Here is a 26238-nt window from a genome sequence, read left to right on the forward strand (position 1 = left end):
AATTACATTTGTACTTAGCAACCTCTGAATTTGATTTAATAGTCAGAGCTGTCTGTCCTGCACACTTTGATTTATGTATTTTTCACACAATAATTGTGTCAGTGTGTGAGAACATTAAAGGTCAACTAGTTTGCAAGGAGATAATGCAATATGTTTTTTAAATGAGAACAAAAAGTGCCAGAAATACTCAGCAGGTTTGAGAGCATGTGTGTAGAGTGAAACAAAGTTAACTTTTCAGGTCTGTGACCCTTCATCAGAACGTTTGTTTTTTTAAATTTATCACCACTCGAGTAAGATTGCTTACTTCAACATTATTAATAAATAATTCTGGATATTTATTTACACAGGTACAAAAGATATTTGACAAAATGCTATAAATGTGAACACTATATGCTTTGTCATCATTCAGTCTTAGTCTAATGTTTTATTACTGGTGGAAAATGCATATAAAACAAATAAGAAACATTATTTTACAGATCTTGGAGCACTTTCCAATATCTTATATTATGGTTTAGTTAGAAAAGTTGACTACATTATTGTCAATTGCAAAACTGAATATAGAACACTGCAGAATACACTGTCACCTAGTACCGTTAAGAATAAAAAAAATTGCATTTATATGGTGCCTTTCACAACTTAGAATATCTCACAGTACTTCACAGTCAATGAAGTACTTTAGAAATTCAGTTAATATTGCAATGTGGGGAAATGTGGCAATCAATTTGTGCACAGCAAGATCCCACAAACAGTAATGAGATAATCCATTCTCTCAAAACACACAGAAAAGCCTGGACAAACACTTGGTTTAGTGTGGAATTAAGAGGTGCAATGGCTATAAAGAATAAAATGCTCCAAGAAGATCCTGAACATGGACTTAAACTAGGATAAACTAGCTGAAGTGATTGACCATTTTTCATTCCTACCTTTGCTTTGATGAAGGGGGAGATGCAGGTCAATATTTGCTATTGCAAGAACAATCATTTTTACCTGATTGGAAGGAACTTAAATTTTCATGAGTATATTCAGGAACAATAAAAGAATGATACTAATCTTTATACGGCGCTATCTTTTTTGCAACATCCTAATTCATTAAATAGCAAGATGGAAATCACACTTTCATCCTCAATCCTTATTTTATTGATGTCTCTGTGTAAGTAATCTAAGGGAAGCGACTGTGTTAAGCACAAATACTAAGTTGACTATTTTTACTCAGAGGGATTGAGCTTGTTCCCACTTCAAATATAAAATATATAAAACTAACACAGAGGGGCCATTTTTTAGATTAAATATTAGGCAGAGGTCAATTTAGCGTGGATTTAAAAGACTCTGTTGTACTTATTCAAAGAAGAGCAGAGAAGTTCTCCTGATGTCCAGACCAATATTTATCCTTCAATCAACATCACAAAAAGAAAACAGATTATCTGGTCATCAATCTCATTATTTTTGTGGAATCTTGCTGTGTGCAGATTGGCTATCATGTTTCCCTACATTAGAAGAGTGGCTACACTTCAAAACTATTTCATTGGCTGTGAAGCGCTTTGTAATGTCCTGAACTTATGAAAGGCACTAAATAAATGCAATTTTTATTGTTCTTTCATAAACATCCGAATCTTATCTATTTTGGAATTATAACTGATAGTATATTAATAATTAATAATAAATGCAATGCAATTTCCACTACTGTATTTGGACATGAATGAAGGAAATATATATGCCCACTTATCAGGATGGGTAATTCAGGTACAGAGAGATCAACACTTTTTTTCCCTCCACAATGCTCCTTTTCCTCCCCTCCTCTTCAGAAGGGCTTCATTCTTGTTACAGTTCCATGAAAACTGGCAGTTCGTTAATATCTCACCCAAGTGGCCATTCTTCATGCGTGAATTTTGAATGCGTCAGCAAGTTATTTGACAAAATTTCATTACTTCAAAGCTCAATTCTAACTGCATCTAATGTCAATAGATGCATAACTTCCAGTGGGACCTATAACTGACTTTTTCCCTCCCTGGGCTGGGGGCACTGAGTTGAATAATAACAATACCACAAACAAGACTGGCTAACTCAACACAGACCAGACACTGTATTTAGTTTGTTTGGTTCAATATTATGCTGCATGGTGCATCTATACATGGAGTCGTCGAGGAAGGCTATATTTGCATTCTTTATGTATTATAATTAGTACATTTATATTATTTGCATTGAAATTACATTCAAATGACAAATGCCTTTAATAGCTGTTAGAGTCTTAGAGTTATACAGCACAGAAATAGACCCTTCGGCCCATCGTGTCTGTGCTGGCCATCAAGCACCTAACTATTCTAATCCCATTTTCCAGCACTTGGCTCAGTTTGAAGTACTCAGCTAAATACTTCTTAAATGTTGTGAGGGTTCCTGCCTCTACCACCCCTTCAGGCAGTGTGTTCCAGATTCCAGCCACCCTCTGGGTGAAATTTTTTTATGTCCCCTGGTTATTGACCCCTCCGCTAAGAGAAAAAGTTTAAAGAAACAGAATGCTTTATTGAGCTCAAATAATAATAAATCACCATCACTCTGTCAGAGAGTATTGTTTAAACCATTTAATTATTGTACAATTTATTTATCTGAGAGACAAGGAGATCCACACTGAATTAGGCCCTCATGCAAGAAATGAAGCAATGAGGTAAAGAAAATATTAAAGGTTCTTGTTGTAATTTTAAAACTGTTTTCACTGCTTTTATTGGTCTGAGGTAAGATTCACTTGGTAGTATTATGAAGCACCTGAAACTGTACTATTTCAGCTATGTAACAGGCTGACAGGTGTTAAAACAAAAATGTAATTGTGTGAAACTGAAAATATGTAAATAGTAATAATTTTAATGACTATTTTGGTACAATTTGTAAATTTATTTTGGATTGATATCACACATGTATTTAAATATAAAATGGGTTACAATTGTAAACATGATTGCTGATTAAAATTAATATTAATGCACTGTATAGTAGGATTTATAAAACAAGTCATGTACATATCATGCATTACTTTGGAAATTCACCATGTCATATGACATAAGGGTTCTGTCTCTTTAAGGGGAGTTACAAAGGAAATATTTCACAATGTGAAACACGAGAAGTGTGAAATTTGAAACTGACATAATTTGCATATACCACACTTCTATGTGTGTGATCTGGCCTGCTATTGGTTACCAGGATATGTGTGTATGTTTCCATTCTTAAGCTACACTGTTTCCACTTGAATGAATGCCAAGGAGCTTTATAAAAAGGAGGCACAGAAAATCCTCGTTAAAATCTGCAGTGTTGCAACCAGGTCTTCATCCTGAGAGTTCTGGAGCCATGATCTCACAGCCGTTTGATTGCACTTTCTTTGTGATAGCCTGCATCTTTTTCAAATGCTGCTTTGCTTTTGACAAGGGTGCTGAACAAACTAAAAATGATGCTACAGAAATATTCTACAATCACCAGGTACTACAGCATGAAAATCCAAGTAATTTAACATTAAATCAGGCAAGGAATGGAGGACGGCAACCTAACCCTTCAGATTTGGATCGTCATGGTATGTTTTATATACTTTAAAGAATATTGCTTTTCCTTGCAAAAGTTTTTTTCTGTTATAGTCATGTCCAACCAATAGCATGACATTGTTAGTTTCCTAAAGCTACAGGCCTTTTTTCCCATATATTAAGTTTTTATTTACATTTAAAAGTGCAAATTTGCATTATTTATACATCATTTATTGATATAAACGTATAGTATAAGTAAACATCATATATTGAAGCTTATTTAATATAACAAAGTCTATGATGCATTAAATTATGTATGTAAAAAGAAAAGGTTAAAAAATAAAAAATGATTGAATGAGATCTAAGAATAGAGGCACTAATGCTGTATGTGCAAATGTAATCACAACTTTCTCAATGTACAGTTTCCCGGAAATTCCACTGAGGTCAAAATTTTCAAATCTTTCTGACTTTAAAACACGTAACTGTTATAGTTATTTTTCCTGAGGTTATTCAAACATGGACCAGCTTTTGGGCAGGTTTGAGAGAAGCAGACACGCATTCTGATCAATGCACAGAGGTTTCAAGTAGCATTTGAATGTTCAGCTAGTTTTCAGTTACAGTTACTAGGATTACATGCGCTATCATGTCGGCTAAACTTGAAATCAACCTATCTTTGCATTGCCTTCAAAGGAACCGACAGCACATATATGGGACTGCTTCAGCCACAGATGTCGGCAGAATTTCAGTGAATTTATTCCAAATTGAAAGTGGTGTTCACATTCAGATTAATGTGTCAGTATAAGCCAATTCAAAAGGAGCAATTGCTGTGATTTATCACCATAGCTTTCTAAATTTAATTGATTAATTTTCCAATGATGTGTAGATATATTAGGGTAGGCCACATTCAATTTAAGCCATTACTTAAAGACAAATTGCCAAGACCATACAAAACACATTTGGCAATAGAAAAGCAGAATCAACAACATGAATAATTATACTTATTGTTGAAGTATTTTCTTTTAGGCCTTTAATAACTTTCGAAATGGAAAGAGCTTGGAAAATAACAAACAAAATAAATGGCAAGTTCAACCAATACTTGACATTCACCTCACATTCTGAAAGTCATTTAAAAGTTTCACGGTAATTTGATTACAAGTCAGTCTTGGGTATAAGAAGCAGTATATGAAAAACATGTCTTTGTACTTCTAAAAAGGCTCATATATGTAGTGGAACAGATTTGTTAAGCATTTGACCGATCATAAAAATGAGAAAATTAAAGGTTCGGTCTAGATTTTATAGTTAGAAAAAGTGTCTTGAGTTTTAAAACAACACTTCCTGAAGAATTTACGGTTCGAAAAATATAATGAAAATTCTCAAGAAAGCTACAATTTTATGTTTAATATGTGTAGTGGCTCTCACAATTGAATTTTGTTTTGAGGTTTACAGTAAAAGTGAATGTAAAATATAATTTGTTCTCTTTGAAATGTAGATCGATCTCAAGTTGGCTGTCGTGAGCTGAGATCAACCAAATACATTTCTGATGGTCTGTGTACAAGTATTAATCCAGTGAAGGAGTTAGTGTGCGCTGGGGAGTGCTTACCTGTGCCAGTACTTCCCAACTGGATTGGAGGTTATGGCAGGAAATATTGGAGCAGGAGGAACACACAGGAGTGGCGCTGTGTGACTGACAAGACTCGTACAGAGAGGATTCAGCTCCAATGCCAGAATGGTGGGACACGAACCTACAAAATCACAGTAGTTACTTCATGCAAGTGCAAGAGATACACACGACAGCACAATGAATCGAGCAATACCAACATTGAGGAGGCATTGCCAAAAAATAAGAGAAGAACCAGAGGCAAAAAACGATCCCGTAAGATTCATCGAGAGGACACCAAACATAAAACAAATTGGCATGAATTGGAAGATAAACAGTGATTTTTTTGTCACCATATGAACTGTGCAAGAGTGGACTTCCTGTGTTGGTGTTCTGCATTTATTAAACAAGTTTATTCCATATGTGGGTTAAGTATGATTAATTAAAGAAGGATTGGTATTATGATCCAGCTGAGAAGTATTACCCATTAGGAGTCCTGAATGAAAACATGTATGTTCAGGACCCTGAATACATTAATGTTTTCAATAGCATTCCTTACTGTGCACCTTTCACTTAAAAATGGCTTCAAAAAAGATAGTGGCACCACTTTTGGATGCTTAATAAATCAAAAATATAATAACTGGGTGTGGAATAATTAAGTTATTCAGGAATGATTCAAAACTGCTTCAGATTACAGTTCCCACTGGTTGGATAAATCACACTAGAAATCATTTTGGTTCCAATTATTCTGGGGAATTGTATTTTTCATCAGATTAATTGGTAACAGTTTATGTATATAGATATTTTTTGACAAAATTCTAATCTGCCTGGGACCCCACATGATATTAACTATGTCATTCTCAAATCTTTTGTGCATTTATAAATGTACATTATTGTATTTATCTTTAATGCAGAACAAAAGAGGTAGTACAAGGGTATGAAGTAAATACATATGGCCAATGATGATAGTTCACACCCCATCCCCCTACCGCTCCCACCCCACCTTCCAATAGAAAATTGTACCCATTTCTGTTCTTCACATGGAAATAAGGTTAATTTAACACCAAACCTATCAAACCCTGTTTCTAATTTCAATGTTTTAGGCAACAACACCCAAATGTTTATTTAATGGACAAGGACTATAAAAACTGATTCTCTTATTAAATCTGATGAGCAGATACATATTTCAGCAGCTAAAAGAGCATTTGTTAGCTATTTATTTTTTTCAATGTAATTATTTAATAAACAATTACATTTGGTACTAAAAAATTATTCAGCATAACTTTTTATGGTTTTATCATTTATCTAAATATTTTCAAGTTTTGCAGTCGGAGATCAAAATATAAATGCAGATAATGTAGGATACACTTTGTACAGGTAATAGCATTCTTGCTATTGAAATTTTCCAGCTTTTTGTTGCAGGGTTTGAAGAGTATGAAAAACTCTAAAATTAGCTTTACTTAATCAATAAATGAAATGCAAAGGAGTTTTATCTTCTGTAGAAATCCATTATTCTGATTTTAACAACTTTTTTTGTCTTTTCATGTCTTCCACTGATGTCATGTACTTTCTCACAAGAATAAAACTATAGGAAATCAATGAAGTCACAGCTTCTCCATCTATTTTATCTATACATTCATCTAATGCCATTATATGTAGTAGAGGTCATCCCAATTCCATTCTAGGCTGGGTTTTTATGGGGTCCCCTGAGGTGGGGTTGGAGGCGGAGGGGCACGGAGAATTGCGATGGGTGGCGGTGGGGCAGAGGTCCCATCCCCTCCTCATCACCCAGCGATTTTCCTGGGGACGGGATAGGCCGATGACGGCCTTCCTGCCCAGAGACCAGTTGAGGCCCTTAAGTGGCCTATTAAGGGCCAGTTAAGGGCCTCTTCCCGCCATTGCTGGGATCTTACCAGCAGCAGGGGGTGGGTCGCCCTCACGGTCTTTGGAGGAGTGGTCCCTCATCTGAGGGCAATTTGTGGCCCATGGAGGCCCCCAGGAACAACTTTACCCTGCTAGACAGAACGACTACCCCCCCCCCCCCCCCCCCCTTACCAAGGCCTTCTGGACTGGCTCTGCCTCACCTACCTCTAATCCAGGGTTCCACCACTGGGCCTGGGTCTGAGGCCTCTGCAGTACCAGCAGTGGACACCGCTCCCGGTGGTGCTGCTGATACTGCTGAGCTGACGGCCCCCTGATTAGCCGGCAGCTCTCACAGACGGGATCCCTGTCCCTTCAAAGTCTTTAAAGGGACGGGGATCCCGCCTCCTAAAACTTGGACTCTAAAAGACTGGAGAATCGCTCTGGGGGTGGGGGGGGGGGAGGTCACAAAAAGGCAGAGGTGGGGTTCCCCCCGCCTTTTCGAGCCAGCGACGGGAGCCCAGCCTCTAGCACAAAATCCAGCCCCTAGATTCTAAGAGCTGTGGGCTATTCTAAACAATACAGGCAAAATTTTCAAGTCTTAGTCACTGACAAAATGGCTGGTCAGAGACCTAATTGCAGCTGGAGTGGCCTTTCCTGAGGCTCTTTAACTGAGCCACGGCATTAGCATCTTGCTTCCGGGCTCCCTACCAATCAGGGAGGGTGGGCATGATGACACGTTGATTTTGCCAAATGAAGAATGTCTAGTTAGAGTGACCCCAGCATGTGTCAGAAAGGCTCAACTGGACATGGATTCCTAAGGCTCCAGCAACCACAGGAATGGAGAGGAGACCTCTCCCCTCACTCTGACATTCCCAGCATTCTTCTGCACAGAGAAACACATCTTGCATCTGCATTCATTCCTCTTTCCCCAGACATCTCACATCCTCATCTGGACAGCCAAAACTTACACTCATCCTATTACCATCATGTAACCTATCTCATAGCCACCCTCCACAAATATTGTCCTTCCCTCATCTCCACAGAATCCATTACTAACACTCATAACTCTGCTTTCTCTTCTTGCAGGAGAAGAGAAGATACTACTTTGGGGAGAGAGGTGGGGGAGGAATGGGAAGGAGGTTAGGGGGGGACCTCCAGTGATTGCCAGTGGCCATGAAGGTGGCTATGCATGCCCACCTGTCCACAGGGAAGGAGGTCTTGTTCCAGGAAGCTGTAGATGTCAGCATTGTCCTGCAATGAAATCCTGAGCCTCCTGGTGCTCACACATTACGAAAGCTGATCCTCTGCCTGTAGACCCTGTGTTGGGCGTCTCACCTCCTTTGAGCTGGATCTCTGTGTCCGTCACCTCTGCCCTGTGGAGCGGCATGTGGTTGAGGAAAAGTCAGCTGGTGCTGCTGCTGGTGATGCTCCTCCTGCTGTTGGTGTTGCTGCCCTTCTTGTTTCTCATCAGAGGTCCAAGGTAGAGCTGCATAAACTGCTCCCGTGTTGCAGCAACAGCAGGGAAGTGCAAATCAAGGTAAGTGAAGCGCAAGGCAAGTGAACTGACTTCCAAGAAGTGGGCAATCACCTGTCAAGCAATGAAAGCATACTCTGAGAACAAGTGTCATGAGCAGCAGCTGCTCACCTGAGGATGTCTGGAGCTGTTCACTGTTCAAAGTCTTCCCAGTTTCACTGAAAAAGCACTCCTCATTGTGCACTCGCCTGACTTACCCTGGTGAGCTGCTGACAGCTTGGAAATAGATGCACTGGCTGTTAAAGCCAGAATGGTTGATTAAAACAGCAGACAATGATCTTTTTGCATAGGGAAATTAATTACCCAACAGTTCCAAGGGGGATCCGCGCTCGCCTGCAAACCCACCCACGTGAAACCCAGAAGTGGGTGGGATGATTCAGGATTCCAGCCTGTCATCACTTTTAGTGGACATAACTCCCCGCTTCCCCTTGCCTACTACAATATCCCCCATATTTCACCATAGGTAACCTGAATTCTTGATAAGCCAGGGGATGGAAGGTTATCAGGGGTTGGTGGAAATGTGGAGTAATCAGTTCAGCCATGAACTAATTAAATGGCGGAGCAGGCTCGAAGGGCAGAGTGGCCTACTCCTGCTCCTAATTTGTATGGTCGTATGTTAAAAAAAAATGCATTCTAAAATAGTATGCTTTGCTTTAAGTTACAGTTTGAGAAAATTATACTTTGATTTAAAACTTCATAAATAAAAATAACTCACACATTGTCATTTCAGGTACACTTTAATCAAATTTACTATAAAATAGTTGTGCCAGTTTTTCAATCAGAGCTGGTAAGAATATAAAAGAAAAATGATGTCTGAGTAGATAATGCCTTGAAATCATAATGGGCAACTTGACCCACTAACACACCTTGCACTCTAAAAGGAAAAGGAAGAGTTGCTTATGATAGGTATTTAAACAACAGCATAAGATCAGATGGCAGGTTGTTCAACCTTGCCCGTCTTAGAGCGAAGACCAACGTACGGAAAGTCCTCATCAGGGAACCCCTCTTTGCTGACGATGCTGCATTAACATCCCACACAGAAGAGTGTCTGCAGAGACTCATAGACAGGATTGCGGCTGCCTGCAACGAATTTGGCCTAACCATCAGCCTCAAGAAAACGAACATCATGGGACAGGACGTCAGAAATGCTACATCCATCAATATCGGCGACCAAGCTCTGGAAGTGGTTCAAGAGTTCACCTACCTAGGCTCAACTATCACCAGTAACCTGTCTCTCGATGCAGAAATCAACAAGCACATGGGAAAGGCGTCCGCTGCTATGTCCAGACTGGCCAAGAGGGTGTGAGAAAATGGTGCACTGACGTGGAACACAAAAGTCCGAGTGCTTCAAGCCTGTGTCCTCAGTACCTTGCTCTACAGCAGCAAGGCCTGGGCAACATATGTCAGCCAAGAGCGTCGTCCCAACTCATTCCATCTTCGCTGCCTCCGGAGAATCCTTGGCATCAGGTGGCAGGACTGTATCTCCAATGCAGAAGTCCTTGAGGCGGCCAACATCCCCAGTATATACACCCTACTGAGCCGACGGCGCTTGAGATGGCTTGGCCATGTGAGCCGCTTGGACGATGGCAAGATCCCCAAGGACGCATTGTACAGCGAACTCGTCACTGGTATCAGACCCACCGGCCATCCTTGTCTCCATTTTAAAGATGTCTGCAAATGCGACATGAAGTCCTGTGACATTGACCACAAGTCGTGGGAGTGAGTTGCCAGTGATTGCCAGAGCTGGCAGACATCCATGAAGGCGGGGCTAAAGAGTGGCGAGTCAAAGAGACTTAGCAGTTGACCGGAAAAAAGACAGAAGTGCAAGGAGACAGCCAACTGTGTAACAGCCCCGACAACCAATTTTATCTGCAGTGCCTGTGAAACCGTCTGTCGCTCAAGAATTGGCCTTTATAGCCACTCCAGGCACTGCTCCACAAACCACTGACCACCTCTAGGTGCTTACCCATTGTCTCTCGAGACAAGGAGGCCAAAGAAGATAACTGTGTTACGGCCACCTGGTGTGACATGGGTGGTTCCCATTGTTTAACTCTCCACCTGACCGAAGCAACTGTATTTGTTTAGCCCCTTGGTTTTATTTTTCAAATAAACAGACAGCAACAGGTTTTGTTGCCTTATCTCAAAATTGTCGCAACCGCATCCACTCACACATTTGCTCACACACACAAACACAAGAAACAGATAGTGAAGGGAAAGAGGAAGGTGATTTTTAGTGTGGGGTGGGGGAGGGGGACGTTACGATAAACTAGTTGAATTCTCTTGAGAATCAAGTTCTAGATGGATGCAGGCCTGAGATGATTGTTGATTTCTCTCTTGATTGAAGGTTCTGTTGAAGATGGTGGGTCACTTGTAGCTCTCACTGCTTTTTACTGTAGATGTCCTTTTTATCAGCAGGGCACTGTGCTTCCTGGCTTTGCTGGAACTCAAACAGTTACAAGTAGTTTAACATTCTGAATTAGTCTCTCTCTTTCTTTGGCTGTCTTTTTTTAATGCAAAACTGTGTCACCTCTCAGCTCCTCATAGGAGACTTTCTCCTCTCTTTCCCATGGTGATTGCACAATGGCCCAGGACGTGGCCACTTTACACCTCTGTTGTTTCAGAAGAAGACATTCAATTCTGGAATGTTTTTTAAGATAGGCGTAAGATGGGTTTCTTTCACACCTTTTGGCTTTGAAGATTTGTCCTTTGTCTTTGTCAGATAGTTTGAATACCCAAAAGGCCAATCCCCTTTTTGCGGTGGCCATTTTGGGCCATTGTTCACTTTTTAAAAATAAAGGTTAATGTTTTGAAGACAAAGTCCGTTTTTCATAACTTTCCAGAATTAGTCCATGATTATTGTATCATCGCACTTTCGGTGTGTTCATGTAATTAGTTACATCAATCTGTTTGCACATATAAAGCAATGAAAGCTGAACTTTTTCATTTTTGCTGCACAGCACATTCCATTTGAATCCTCATTTACTGCCTTTATTCATTTATCATGTTTATTCCAGTCTCTTGCAGTTATTTTCCTAAAGAATATCTACCATAACACCATGCTTACAAACGAAGGATGGTTCATGATTATGCATCAAAATGGCTTAATTATCCACATATCGGATAAATATTATAGAAATTAGTTTGGAACTTGTGTGCATGGATGGGAATTTTTAACACTTATTCTGGGGAGATGGTGGCACAGTGGTAATATCACTGGACTAGTAATCCAGAGGTCCAGGCTAATGCCCTGGGGACTTGGGTTCAAATCCCACCACAGCAGCGGGTGGAATTTAAAAGCAATTAATAAATAAAATTAATAAAACAAAATCTGGAATTGAAAACTAGTCTCAGTAATGGTGCCATGAAACTATCATTGATTGAAGTAAAAACCCATCTGGTTCACTAATGTCCTTTAGGGAAGGAAACCTGCCGTCCTTACCTGGTCTGGTCTACATGTGACTCCAGGTCCACAGCAATGTGGTTGACTCTTAACCTCCCTCTGAAATGGCCTAGAAAGCCACTCAGTTGTCAAGGGCAACTAGGGATGGGCAATAAATCTGGCCTTGCCATGACGCCCACATCCCATGTAAGAATAAAACAAAAACATAAAAGCAAAATACTGCGGATGCTGGAAATCTGAAATAAAAACAAGAAATGCTGGAACCACTCAGCAGGTCTGGCAGCATCTGTGGAAAGAGAAGCAGAGTTAACGTTTCGGGTCAGTTCCAAAGAAGGGTCACTGACCCGAAACGTTAACTCTGCTTCTCTTTCCACAGATGCTGCCAGACCTGCTGAGTGGTTCCAGCATTTCTTGTTTATAAAAAAAAACATAACTTGTGCATGGGACTTTAATAACATAATACTTCTGAATACTTTTGAATTCATTAATGTTCATTTATTACTTGCTAATTTTGATACCCTACAGTAGTTTTTTAAAGACAAAAGTTAATTTTTTTTGCTGCTTGTAGTATAGTGAGGGTGGTAGGTGCCAGATGAAAAAAGAGAATTGTTGAGTTGGAGAGGATTTAGTGTGTCCAAATAATGTTTGATCTGTCTGGGCATTCTGGTTGCAATGAGAATAGCAATGGGAAACATAGGGTACCTGACTTTCTCCAGATTGTCTTTTGTGCCTATCTCGAGAGTTAGGGAGTAGTACTGACAGAAAAACAAGTTAAGTCGTATCCAATCCAGCCATAATCCTGTCAATTTCCATAACTGAACCTACAGGAAACAAAATGGTAGTTTCCTTAATTGTCCATGAATACTATTGTTAAAGCAATATTAAACAACAAGTCTTTACAGACTAGGGATGAGAAACTTCAGTTACGTAGAAAGATTGCAGAAGCTGGGGCTGTTGTCCTTAGAGATGGGAAGGCTAAGAGGAGATTTAATAAAGGTATTCAAAATCATGAACAGTTTTGGTAGGGTAAATGTTGAATTATTATCTATCACTGTATTTACTTGATAGTTAGAAAATGTAGACATTCTTATTATTGACATGGCTCTAGTGGCACAAATGGTTAGCACACAATACTTGGGACATTATGAGGTTGTGAGTTTGAACCTCACCTAGCGAAGTCAACCCTTTATGAGGGGGCAGGCAGGCAAGTGAAGTTGCTGACACAATCAGATCAGCCATGATCTTACTGAATGGTGGAACAGGCTCGAGGGGCTGAATGTCCTGCTTCAAGTTCTTATGCTCTTACATGTAAGGCATAGTTAAACAGAAGTGGAGAGAAGGTGTGAACAGACAGAAACACAAATACACTTTCAAAAACCAAACCTAAAACACCAAAATCAGTGTTTGCAGATGTCTCAGGCCTATGTTCTCCCCCTCCCCTCACCACAATCTACAAGGCACAAGTCAGGGGTGTGATGGAATACTCTCCACTTGCCTGGATGGGTGCAGCTCCAACAACACTCAAGAAGCTCGACACCATCCAGGATAAAGCAGCCCGCTTGAATGGCACCCCATCCACAAACATTGACTCCCTCCACCACCAATGCAGTGGCAGCAGTGTGTACCATCTACAAGATGCACTGCAGCAACGCACCAAGGCTCCTTAGACAGACCTTCCAAACCCGCGACCTCTACCAATTAGAAGGACAAGGGCAGCAAATGCATGGGAACACCACCACCTGCAGGTTCCCCCCCAAGTGACACATCATCCTGACTTGGAACAATATCCTTCACTGTCGTTGGATCAAAATCCTGGAACTCCCTTCCTAACACCACTGTGGGTGTACCTACCTCACATGGACTGCAGCGGTTGAAGAACGCAGCGCACCATCACCTTCTCAAGGGCAATTATGATGGCCAATAAATGCTGGCCTGGCCAGCGATGCCCACATCCCATGAATGAATAAAAAAAAAACTAATGACTGACACCAGGAATTCACCAGTGTGATAATTCACAATCAAGAAATAGTGAAATATTCTACAGACACATAAATAACAAAAGAAAAATCAGGATCGGGCTAGGAACACAAATGATAAACTCATAAATAATGGCAGCAAAATAGTAGAAATATTCAATCATTGCTTTGCCAGATAAATCACATCCTCAAAAGAAGATAAGAAATTGATAGCTGAGGCAATATTACATAAATATATATATAAATTCATTAGAAAAGGGAATAGTGCTAAAGGACTGGCAGACAGCTAAGGTGATTCCAATATTTAAAAAGGAAGGTGGAAGAAGTGCAGGGAATTATAGAACAATTAGCTTAACATCAGTGGTAGGATGGATATTGGAATCCTTACTCAAAATTGTAATAGAAAAGCATCTAGAAATTGAAAATATAATAAAGAATCGTCAGCACAGATTTCAAAAGGGAAGGTAAGTTCAACCAACCTTAGTGAATTCTTTGAAGAAGTAACAGGAAGGGCGGACAAGGGCAATGCCATAGATGTAATGTCTGTGAAATTCGATAAAGCGTGAAAACCTGTGTGAGGATTGAGAAATGTGTTTAACCTGTGCCCGTTGCTTCCGATGGAGGTAACATACAAACTTCATGCTACCTGCTTATTATCATGATTGTAGCATGCAGCCAGCGCTAAGTGTGCTGCTGAGTGGCTGCACACCAGTCGTGAGAGACAAACACCATTTAAAGCTAGACTGCCCTACCTAAAGGCAGCTTGCACCTTTTAAAGGGGACCTGCATTTTGACTGCAGCAGGTGCTGGAAGTGATTGGGGTAGAATATCCAATTCGGAAGAAGACTGAAAAATGGCACGACTGGGCAGAAAGCGTGCTCCAAGTTTCCCAGGCACAGCAGTGGAGACCTCGGTGCAGGAGGTGGACAGGAGGAGGAAAGCCCTCCATCCACAGGGGACCAGGAGGCCCTACAGACAGACACTGCAAAGGCAGCAGGAACAGATAGCCGTCACGGGCAGTGTCAACAGTGTAGCCTGAGGACCTGGATACAGTGTCACAAGACCTCACACAAGTGGTCGAGGTCAGTGAATGCACCTCCAAATGTCATCTCATTACAAATAAACCACTAGCATCACACAATGCTCAATTCACCACTGCCCGTTCATGCATGTACTGACATTCTTTATCAACCATGACTCATACCTCGCATTCATAGCTTTACCTCATCCTCACACACTTACTACTACTCAAATCCTCACATCCACATCTCAAAGCTTACATACACTTCCAGCTATTCAATCATAACAGGCACATCATCCAAACACATTGTACCACACTCAGTGACATACTTTTGTTTGTCTTGCAGGACTAGGTGGTGCACAATCGCAGCCAGAAGTGCCTAACCAGTGGAGGAGAAGCATGGCTGCATGACCTTACCCCAATGGAGAAGGTGGAGCTCACCATCATTGAAGTGTCCAGTGGTGGGCTGGCGCACAGTAAAAAGCTGCTGGGGATGCAAAACAAAATACTTGGTGCATTGGTTGGCCAGCCAGAAAGCCTGCGGTCACTGTCAAGGAGCCTGGAGGAGTCCGTCACCAACCTTGCACATGGCTTTGCGCTGAGCTTGAAGCCTATCATTTCCAGCAGGAAAATGGTGGCCAACTCCATGGGAACACATGGACACAATCATGATGCAGCATCTGATGGCTCATGTCTCAGCTCTCATTTCAGCACAAGCATAAACCAGCCAAAGTCTGAGTGCTGCAGCAGAAGTTCAGACTGAAGTCATGCAAGCTTAGCTTGTTGCCATGCAATCACAGCTTTCTACCATGCAGGCTCAGACTACTGTCATCATGGCTGTGGATACCAGAGTTCAAAGCATAGTGCAGGATTGCATAGTAGAACAAAGAACAAAGAAAATTACAGCACAGGAACAGGCCCTTCAGCCCTCCAAGCCTGCGCCAATCCAGATCCTCTATCTAAACATGTCGCCTATTTTCTAAGGGTCTGTATCTCTTTGCTTCCTGCCCATTCATGTATCTGTCTAGATACATCTTAAAAGATGCTATCGTGCCCGCATCTACCACCTGCGCTGGCAATGCGTTCCAGGCACCCACCACCCTCTGCGTAAAGAACTTTCCACGCATATCCCCCCTAAACTTTTCCCCTCTCACTTTGAACTCGTGACCCCTAGTAATTGAATCCCCCACTCTGGGAAAAAGCTTTTTGCTATCCACCCTGTCTATACCTCTCATGATTTTGTACACCTCAATCAAGTCCCCCCTCAACCTCCGTCTTTCTAATGAAAATAATCCGAATCTACTCAACCTCTCTTCATAGCTAGCACCCTCCATACCAGGCAACATCCTGGTGAACCTCCTCTGCACCCTCTCCAAAGCATCTACATCCTTTTGGTAATGTGGCGACCAGAACTGCACGCAGTATTCCAAATGTGGCCGAACCAAAGTCTTATAAAACTGTAACATGACCTGCCAACCCTTGTACTCAATACCCCGTCCGATGAAGGAAAGCATGCCGTATGCCTTCTTGACCACTCTATTGACCTGTGTTGCCACCTTCAGGGAACAATGGACCTGTACACCCAAATCTCTCTGTACATCAATTTTCCCCAGGACTTTTCCAGTAGTCCAGCAATCTGTCCTCCTGTACATTACTCAGTTTGCTGAGGCGCCACTCTGGGGGACTGGCAATGGCTCCATGGAGGACAAACCTACGATCCTCTAAGATGACAGCATTCATCGTCCCAGCACTGCCACTCCACCATTGCCCTTGCTTGTCAGCAAGCCAGCCAGACCAGACTGCTGCCGCTATGCCCAAGTACTGCAGTCCAATGCCAGGTCTTCTAGGGCCAGAGCTGCAAAAGGTTGTCGTACAAGGCCATCTGCATCTCCGCCACTGAAATATAGCAGTCTTCTACCAAGTCATGCTGGAGTTACTGGGGTTTCAGTGTAGGCGCGCTAGGACAAACAAAAGCACTAAGAGAATGCACAAGGGTGATAATTAATTTTGTATGGAATATTGAATGGTTTGATTGATAACATTGGTTTGGAATATTTGTTTTGTGGTGGTTTTTGTTGTATGATCGCCTTAAAAATGATGTCCCTTTAAGATCTCAGTATGCTAATGAGCTAAGTGTCAGGATGCAGTCATGTGACTGCAAGCCAGAGTCACTCTGCATCTGTAGCGCCCAAAGGTTCTGTAAATAGTTTGCTCTGTAGTTTAGCTGTTAATAAACCTGTTAGAGATCTTCAAACTGGACTCCACGCATCTCATTTATGTTGCATCAGACAACATAAAGAACTCACTACAGTTTTTATTTCAGCACTGCAGCCAAAAGGATGCTGTGATTGTCAGTAACAAAGGGAAGATAAGGGGTGGAATCTTACCAGTGCCGTGGCGTTCCTGGTGGGGCCGGAAGTCGTTGTAAATTCTGCTTCCACCGCAAATCCCATTTCCCACGCTGTTTTGTATGTAAATTAGCCATGTGGCGGGGCGGCCTTTCACTGGTGGAATCCGCCGTCACTGTCCTGAGCACCATGATTGCCACATATAAAACATTCTGTGCTTGCAGCTTCAAGAAGCAGCTGCCTTCCTTTCATGTAAGCATCTTCAGATTAACTTAAATTGAAGCTTTTACTTAAATCAAAATGTTTTTGCCTCCATTATTTTGTGAAAGTCACCACCAATGTCATATTATTTATCTTTCCTACAGTCAAAGTGAATCAAATGGCAGCCAGCAGGAGGCACCCCGCCCCAAGATTCAGTAATGCCTCCCTGCAGGTTTTCCTCTACACTGTTAGGGAAAGGCGGGAGGTCCTCTTTCCTGCAGATGAGTGCGAAGACCCTCCTGCCTCACCAAGGCAGCCTGGATGAAGATAGCAGAGGAGGTCTCGAACTGTGGGGTTACTCGTAGAACACGGGTACAGTGTCGCAAACGCATCAATGACTTGCTCAGATCGGCGAGGGTAAGTGGTCCTGGCGAGGCAGCTCCATTGTTTACTTCCATGACTCCATGTCTTTAAGACAGAGGGTATGCAAGGAATGTAGTGGAATGTGTGAGCAGCTTTGGTGCCATTCACTAAATGATGTTTTGCCAAGATGAAAACTGGCATTGTTTATGTGATTGGTTGTGTCGCGTGAAAGCCAATGCAGAATGAGTGATGTTGATGCATGTATGCAATGGTTATGATGCATCATTTGCCATGTCATTAAATCTGCACTATTTCCTGCAGGATGAATGAAGCCACAACCAGCTTGAGCGTGCTAAAATGGGAGGAAAGGTCCCTGACATAAGGCTGCTGACGATGGCTGAGGAGGAGGCATCTGAGATTGTGAGAGAGGAGGTAAGCAGGACGAGCGGAGATGGCGAGACAGGAGTTACAAGGCTTTAAGGATGAAGTGTCATTTGTACTCTTGCAGCCATATGTGGAAACTGAACGAAATTGTGTGAACTCATGTGAAGCAGGTGATTAAAGTGTCTCTGTTTGTGTCTCCACTGCAGGTACCCGCACTCGAGTCACAGAACGTCATGTGGCCCAAGACTCCTCCTCTGGGGAGTAAGATGAAGCCAATGCCCCAGAGGGTGCACCGTCTCCTGCCTCTTCTTCCACCTCTGCTAGCACAAATACAACCACACAGTCCACGGAGGGTTTAAGATTATGGTCTGGGTCACGAGCTGGTGGTTACGACACAGACATGTCCCAGTAGCTGAGGGAGCATGTACCAGCCGGGTCCCCTGACAATTGGAGGACTCCTAGACACCAGGCCCCTGCTCAGCCCCACGCTTATGATGATCGTCTGTTTGTTGCTATGAGAAGTCTGCTGGATATGCAGCAAAGCCATGTGGAAAATATGTCGGAGATGCCCAAGGTCATGCGTGGTTTTGTGCGTGCCATGGTGTCCATGCAAGCCATGACGTCTGCCATGTCCCAGGCATCTGAGCATATGTCTTCCTCAGCCGAGAGTCTGGCGAGCTCCGTGGTGAGTCTGGTTGAGCACTCGAGCCATATGCAATCTGACCTGCACTCCTTCGTTGTTGCCATTGGCTCCATGCAGCAGAGTCTAAGCGAGAGGGGGACGAGGAACCTGGACTTCCCTCCTGGTGCTCCTTCCCCTCAGGGAGATAGTAAGGTGCCATTGTGCACACAGGTGAAGGTGGAGCACGTGCCAGCTGCCCCAGGGCCTTCCTCTCAGGAGGATCATCATAAGCCAGGGTAAGCGACATCTCGTCCTGCCCCCGACATTGACCCCCTTACCTTCAGCAGGCGAGCACATGGGGGATACTCAAGCCCATGCAAAATCCCAGTAGGATGGAACTATCAAGGCCTCATTCCTCCAGAGGACGCCCTCCACGATCATCCACAGCAACGGGACAGCGCACTGAGCAGACTGCCTCCACCTCAGCTGCTAATGTTGGGGTAGCACCTAGACGTAATGGCAGAAAAAGGAAATTGAAAGACTTTTGACCACGAAGGTGGCTCGGGTGCTGTACAAATTGTGACGATTGAAAATATTTATTAATATATTTTTATTTCATGCAAAATTTGATACACTCTTGGTAATGTTTTGCTTGGTTACAGATGGATACAAAGATGCTTTTTGGAGGTCTATGACAGGAATGCAATGAAGTTCACAAAGCATCTCAGGAAATGTCCATTATCACATTGGAATTTGAGCCTTTACTTTTCAATGATGGCTGTTCCCCTATTGATGGTTATTAATTTTTTCCAGCACTGTCATGCTTTATTTTCTATGGTTATAACTTATCGCTGCTTACAGTGGTGTGTAGTCACATTCATCTTAGCTCACAGATGATTTCAAATGCCAATCACAGGAAAGTGCAATAACACTTTGTTAAGATTGCAGAGATGAATAAGACCTCACGCAAAAGGGAATTTCTGTGGGGAATTGTTATGTTTCTCCTCCCAACATTCCTTCATGATGTGGCTTATTGTTGGCTGAAACATGCATAAATGAGGTTCTCCCTGATGTCCCTTGCATGTCTCTCCATGGTCCTCATATCAATGACGGCACCATTTTCATTGTTGTCCTCCTTTTCACCCTCGTTACAGTCATCCACATTGGAGGAGAACTGATGTTCCTCCGCCTGCAAAATGTTGCCACGTCCAATTGCAAGGTTGTGCAAGGGACAGCAGACAACGATTATTCGTGACACCCTCTGTGGCGACTGGTCAAGACAATGGAATTGCATTTTCATCATGCCAATGGTGTGAACAATGATGACTCTGGTGGATACATGAGCAGCATTGCACTTCTCTTGAGCAACGCTTGGGGGATGACGTACTAATGTCATCAACCATGTATGAAGGGAGCAACCCTTGTCACCCAGGATCCATCCGTCCACTTCGGCTGGTTCCTTGAAAACTGCTGGCTGCTGGGAGTTCCTCAAAATGTCGGAGCCATGACAGCTCGCTGGGAAACGTGAGCAAACATACATGATTCTTCTCTTGTGGTTGCAAACCAGTTGCATGTTTATACAGTGCGATTGACAAAGACAGCAGGCTTGTCCCAGAGAGCTCTAATGGCTACAGGAGTACAGTCAATCAGCCCTTTCACTCTCGGGAACACAGCAATGGCACTGAAGTCTGCAGACCTTGCTGTTCGGATGTCCTCGTTTACAGGTAAGTAGATAAAATCATTGGCACGATGAAAAAGGGGTTACCTCTTTGATGCATCTGTGGGTCAGACTGCGAGATGCCACATATGTCGGCCGTGGATCCTTGGAAGGAGAACTGGAGAAAAAATTGAGTTCTGCAGTCACCATGAGGGCAACTGGCATGGGATTTCCAGGTCATGCTGCAGGATCCTACAAATTTCTGTGACCATTTCACGTGACATTAGGCATCGCCTGACATTTGTAGGTAATTTGTCCTTCTCGACAGGCTGACTCTTACACGAACCTCCTCGCATCGAACTGACCATTGTTGTTGAGTCCTGTTCCCCTCCATATGAAGCTGTTGAGTACCCACCCATTAGTCTTGACCTTTCCCCCCAGAGAATCCATTTCCCCCCACTGACTGTGACCTTTCCCCCTGCTAGCCAGTACCCTCAATTTGCCCCACAGCTCCCTGACATTGACAGCACTCATCTCTCCCTTTAGGCCCTTGCCAAATATCTTCACTGTACTGATCTAATCTACCGACACCCTGCAGCTAACAAAATGCATCTTCACCATCAACCATTCAACAACCTGGATGCTCCACTCCATCCTCCTCTGCTCCTCCATGCACCCAATCGCCCCACCCTGATTACCCTCCCCTGTTCCTCCATGTTCCTGATTGCCCCACCCTTCTCTCCTCAATTCCCCTCCCCTGCTGCTCCATGTTGCCCCCACCCATGCCTTTGCCGCCATCCCCTGAGATGATTCACCCTTGTTGGTGCCGGGCCTAGAGGCAAACATCCATTGCAATGCTGGCCTGGAGACAAACATCCATTCCAATGCTGGTGTTAGTTTAACGGGTGAGTTAAAGAGAGAAGAGCACAGACCTGAGACTCAAAAGCACAAATCTGACTGTTGCACGCCATGTTGCAACAATCGTGAACTGGGTGGCATGGGAATATCATTCACCATTCACTTAATCTGGCAGGTAGGAGTAAATTCTAACAATGTATATGGTAATGAGTATTCCTGTTATTTAAATTAATGCAAGGCTGCAATCTGCCACCGCGCTGGAGGAACCCCAGAACACCGCAAACCCGCCGCTGACTTAATTCCTCTAAAATATCCCACCATCATGAATCCAAAAAAACACCTCCCGCCAAATTATATCACTCCACACACCACCAAATCCTCCGCAGCGGACAACATAAAATTCCCCCAAAGCTATGGGACTGTTGGTGAATAGGAATTGGGGTTGTCCTGACTGGTACCAGTGAAATCAGCTGATCACAGACAGCCCAGCCAGAAAGGGGATGTGTTGGTTGCCTCCTCCCCTTCTTCAGCTGCTCACTGTGTACCTGATGACCAGGGCTGTGCCCTCAGAAGGTCAAGGTTATGCAGGATACAGAATTGTGATATGCGCTCTGCAAGTACTGCAGGGCTCCTCCAAAGTGGTCTAGGCAGTGGAAACATTGTTTAAGCATCCCAATGATCAGCTCAATGACATGTCATGTGACAGTCTGGCTCTTATTATATGCATGCTGTTCACATGGGTGTGGGATGCGCTCCAGAGTCATGAGCCAGGTTGTAAGTGAATAGCCCTTCTTGCACAGTAGCCACCCTCTGGTTACTTGTGGTGGTTAAAATGCTGATGGTACAGCAGACTGGTGCAGAATAAACCATCATGATAGCTGCCAGCATACCAGGCATTAACTTGCATGATGTGCTGAGTATAGTCGCTCACCAGCTGGATATTGTGGATGCAGTACATCTCTGAATTTACATGTAGTGTCCCCAAAGTGACTTGTGTGCAGTCAATGGCACCCTGCATCATGGGGAAGCCTACTTCCCATGTGCTTGTTCTGCTTACTTCTCTCTAGAGAGAATTTAATGTATTCCCCTTCGCATACACAGCATCAATGACCTCCCTATACAACAGTGCACAGTGAACTGTTGGAGACATCGCCTGCTCCAACCTAGAAGAAGCACGGCACAAAAACGCTCACGGCCATGGGTCACCTGTATAGCTGACAACGCTGTCCTTCCTTTGCTGAGGCTGCAGGTCTGACTACAACAGGTGGAAAATTTCAGCGAGCATCTCCTTAGTCTCACACACTGTTCCTCGCTGAGTTTGATGTAGGAGAATGGCTCGCTGAAGATCCTGGGTGGATATGGTTCTTTGCTGAGAGCGTTTCTCCTCCATCTTCGAGCAACTTTTCCTCCTCTATGTGGCCTTCGCTCATTTTCCTTGTCATGCTGCAGGACAAGGGGGATACAAACTGCAGCACCCATGACTGGGGAGCAAAAGGCCTGAGCAGAATCCTTGAATGGGAATCAAGGCCTTCACCACATGCCACAACTATCCCTGTAGACTTCACCAACTTCAAAGAGTACAAACTACCAAACACTCCTACTAACTCAGCAACAGGCAGCAGAAATCAATGAGCAACTAACCTATGAATAACGATCCCTGTAAATAGTGCTGGTGGGTAGGTCCTTCCTGCTGCTGAATGCATGTTCAGCAGTGCGAGGTTGAGAGGGCATTAACTGGAATGTCTGGGTCGAAAATGGCACTGCTGGACTCAGATTAGCATTACACACTGACTGACATCATGATCTACTAACTCTGCATACTTCCGGCGCATGTTCCCAGTAGCTGTGTTAATGACCTACCCAAAATGGTATCCAGCATGGTAGCAGAAGTGTGCCCTCACGGCACAGAAGCCATTTTGCACTTGAAACAATACTTCCAGTACCGAAAATACAGGTGCTACACAACTGAATTTTGTGGCCATTTATTTGGATTTTCAAAATGCCTTTGATAAGGTATTGCATAGTAAACACATGACTAAGGTTAGAACATGTGGAGTTGGGGGACAAGTAGCATACTGGATAACCACTTGACTACAAAGCAAAAATTGGAGGGTAGGGGTTAAAGGTAGTTACACAAGGCTGTTAGGTTAAATTTTTATAGAACTTTAGTTAAATCATACTTGGAGTATTGTGAACAGTTCTGGTCTCCATGGCTGACCAAAAAGTCGGGGATGAGCTCACCTCCGCCAGGCCTAGGAACCATGCCAGAATTTTATGCTCCTGTTACGACTTGGTGAGGAAGGGGTCTCAGGCTCCCCTCTTGGCCCTTTCCTGGTTTGGCCATAACAGGGTTTAACTTTTAAAACACAGTGTTTTTAGCTTCACTTCTGTGAGTCCTTGCTCACTGCTCTCTAATTGTAATTGTAAATGAATAAATCAGACAGGTTTTCTCAGGTTTAAACAAGATCTAAGTTTATTAACCTTAATACTCTATCTCAGTTAAAACTACTAAGAATAAGAACCAAGAGGAACTGGATCGGTGCAGGCTTGGAGGGCCGAAGGGCCTGTTCCTGTGCTGTAATTTTCTTTGTTCTTTGTTCTAATATGCGTTGCAACCACGCTAGCATGCATATGTAATAAACACACACACAAATAGATACATAGGAGGAGGAGAAAGAATTAAAGGGGGAAGGTTTGAAGTAGTAGATGGAATTCAGTTACTGTTGTTGGTTTGGATCTAACGATCTTGATTGGAGTTTAGTATTGCAGTTCTTGTGGGGCCCAGTGCACACTTGCAAACTTGTTTAGCTGGTACCAGAAGGCTGCGTGGGTCTTCCGTCTTGAGGCTTAAGTTACTTAGGGAGAGAGAGAGACCTTGCTTCTCTTTGGTCTTCAAAGTTACAGTCTGTCAAAAACTTTACTATGATGCACAATTCAATCATTCCTAGGTTGGCCAGCAGGTTAGTCATGTGACTAGCTTTGTTTGAGACAGCTTACTAGACACACACAGTGCGGAGTGGGGTGGAATGCTGGCTCTTACACAGACAATGACTCTCAATGTCTTTTGATCATCACTATTGACAAAACCCATCTGGCTAATTGGATCAGGGAGCACTTCCATTGTCTCTCTGTGCAAGTGTCTCTCAGAATGTAAATGTGCAGCCATGTTTTCAGACACTGCTCTGTGGTCTTTTTAAACAAATTATTGTTCAAGGTCCAGTAACAGTTCAAATTGTGTTTCATATGACAAAATTAAGATGTTTCCATTTGGCAGGTGTGGTTTCCGTCACACTCCCCAAGCCCTTAATTGGCCTTGGGCAGGACTTCCACCCCTCTGAGGCAGGAAGCCCCGTCTCCAAGAACTGCCAGCCAATCACCGGGCCGACAACTCTCAGCAGCACCACCAGGAGCGGTGGCCTCTGCTGGGACCTTACCCAGCCACAGCAGCAAGAGGGACACTGGCCCAGAAACAAGTTAAGTATCTGGGGCCTCCCCGGGTACAATCGGCTGGGCCTTGGTCAGGCAAGGGGTGGGTTGGGGGAGGGTGGGGGGGTGGGTCAGTTGGGAGGCGATTGGAGCGTAGTGCAGTGGGAGCAGTTGCGCCAGTTGGGGGGGGGGCCCTCTGTGGGGCACTGGGTGCCTGATCAGTAAGGCCACCCCCAAGCCCACAAGGAGGCCGTCAGATTTTACTGGGCAGCCTCCTGGGGGACCTCAGCTGCCCGTTGGCCGCTGGTAAAATACCAGCGACAGTGGGAGGAGGCTCGGTTTATTTGCCACTTAAGGGCCTCAATTGGCCTGGGGCAGGCAGGCCATTTCTCACTGTCACCGCATCTCGTAAAATTGCAGCGGGGGCGGGAAGGCTTCGGGCACAGCATTCCCATGCCTCCCACTCAATTTTATGACCCCTCCATCGCCAGCCCACTCCAGCAGGCAGGGGGTGGAGGGGAGGCATTGTGGTGTGAAATTCCTGCCTATATTACAAAATGAATATAGATACACTGAGAAGCTGCAGAGAGATTTACTAGCGTGATACCAGAACTTAGTGGTTATACCTATCAGTAAAGGTTGAAAAGGTTGGATCTCTTTTTCTAGAAGAAAAAACACTGAGAGATAAACTTGATAGAGGTCTTTAAGATAATTAAAGCATTTGATAAAGTAGATGTAGAAAAGCTGTTTCCACTTTTGAGGGGGACCAGAACTAGGGGCCATAAATGTTAGATAGTCACTAATAAATCCAATAGGGAATTTGAGGGAAACGTCTTCACCCATTAGAATTTGGAACCTACAAGGGGTAGTTGAAATGACTAGTATAGATACATTTAAGAGGAAGCTGGATAAACACATGAAAAAGAAAGGAATACAAGGATATGTTAATGGAGTTACATAAAGTAGGGTGGGAGGTTTGAACACCAGCATGGGTCTGTTAGGTGGGATGGCCTGTTTCTCTGCTGTAAATACAATGTACTATCACATTATGCTGAGAATGAGGTCTGAAATTCAGTACCTGAAAAAGGTTTGAAAATTGGTTGAAATATTAACTTATCTGCCTTAAAAGGAATGTGGAAAATAATTAAGTTAAAACGGCTTATTTATGTTACTAATAGTACTTGCATGCTTACCTCAGTGTTCAGCAATTTTGTTGAAGAACGTAAAAAAAATTGTCAACTTTTTGTAGATGTTGCTGTTGGAGAGTGGTCTAAGGATGGGGTGGATGGAGAGAAGGTGGGGGGTAGGTGGGAGCCTGAGAATGAGAAAAGTTTGTGCAGAATGAAAAGCCCAGAGGAGAGGATTAAAAGTAGTTGAAACAGGGAACATTCATGGCAGCCAAAACTGAAAATTGACTATAGCTAATGATCTTTTTAAATGACCAGAAATTATCCAATTTCCCAGATACTGATTTTACAAATCGCGTGGGAA

At 43.3% G+C, this 26238-nt stretch overlaps 1 protein-coding gene across 1 annotated transcript; it reads left to right on the forward strand.

Moving 5' to 3' along the window:
* The first annotated feature begins 3269 nt into the window (after positions 1-3269).
* On the forward strand, positions 3270-6684 carry sostdc1a (sclerostin domain containing 1a). The gene is made up of 2 exons (XM_068051082.1): positions 3270-3550; positions 4987-6684. Exons 1-2 carry the CDS (start codon positions 3331-3333, stop codon positions 5433-5435), a joined length of 669 nt encoding a protein of 222 aa, XP_067907183.1. The 5' UTR covers positions 3270-3330; the 3' UTR covers positions 5436-6684.
* The last annotated feature ends 19554 nt before the right edge of the window (positions 6685-26238 follow it).

The sequence above is a fragment of the Heterodontus francisci genome, chromosome 2 (assembly GCF_036365525.1).
Source record: "Heterodontus francisci isolate sHetFra1 chromosome 2, sHetFra1.hap1, whole genome shotgun sequence".
In the NCBI taxonomy this organism is placed as follows: Eukaryota; Metazoa; Chordata; class Chondrichthyes; order Heterodontiformes; family Heterodontidae; genus Heterodontus; species Heterodontus francisci.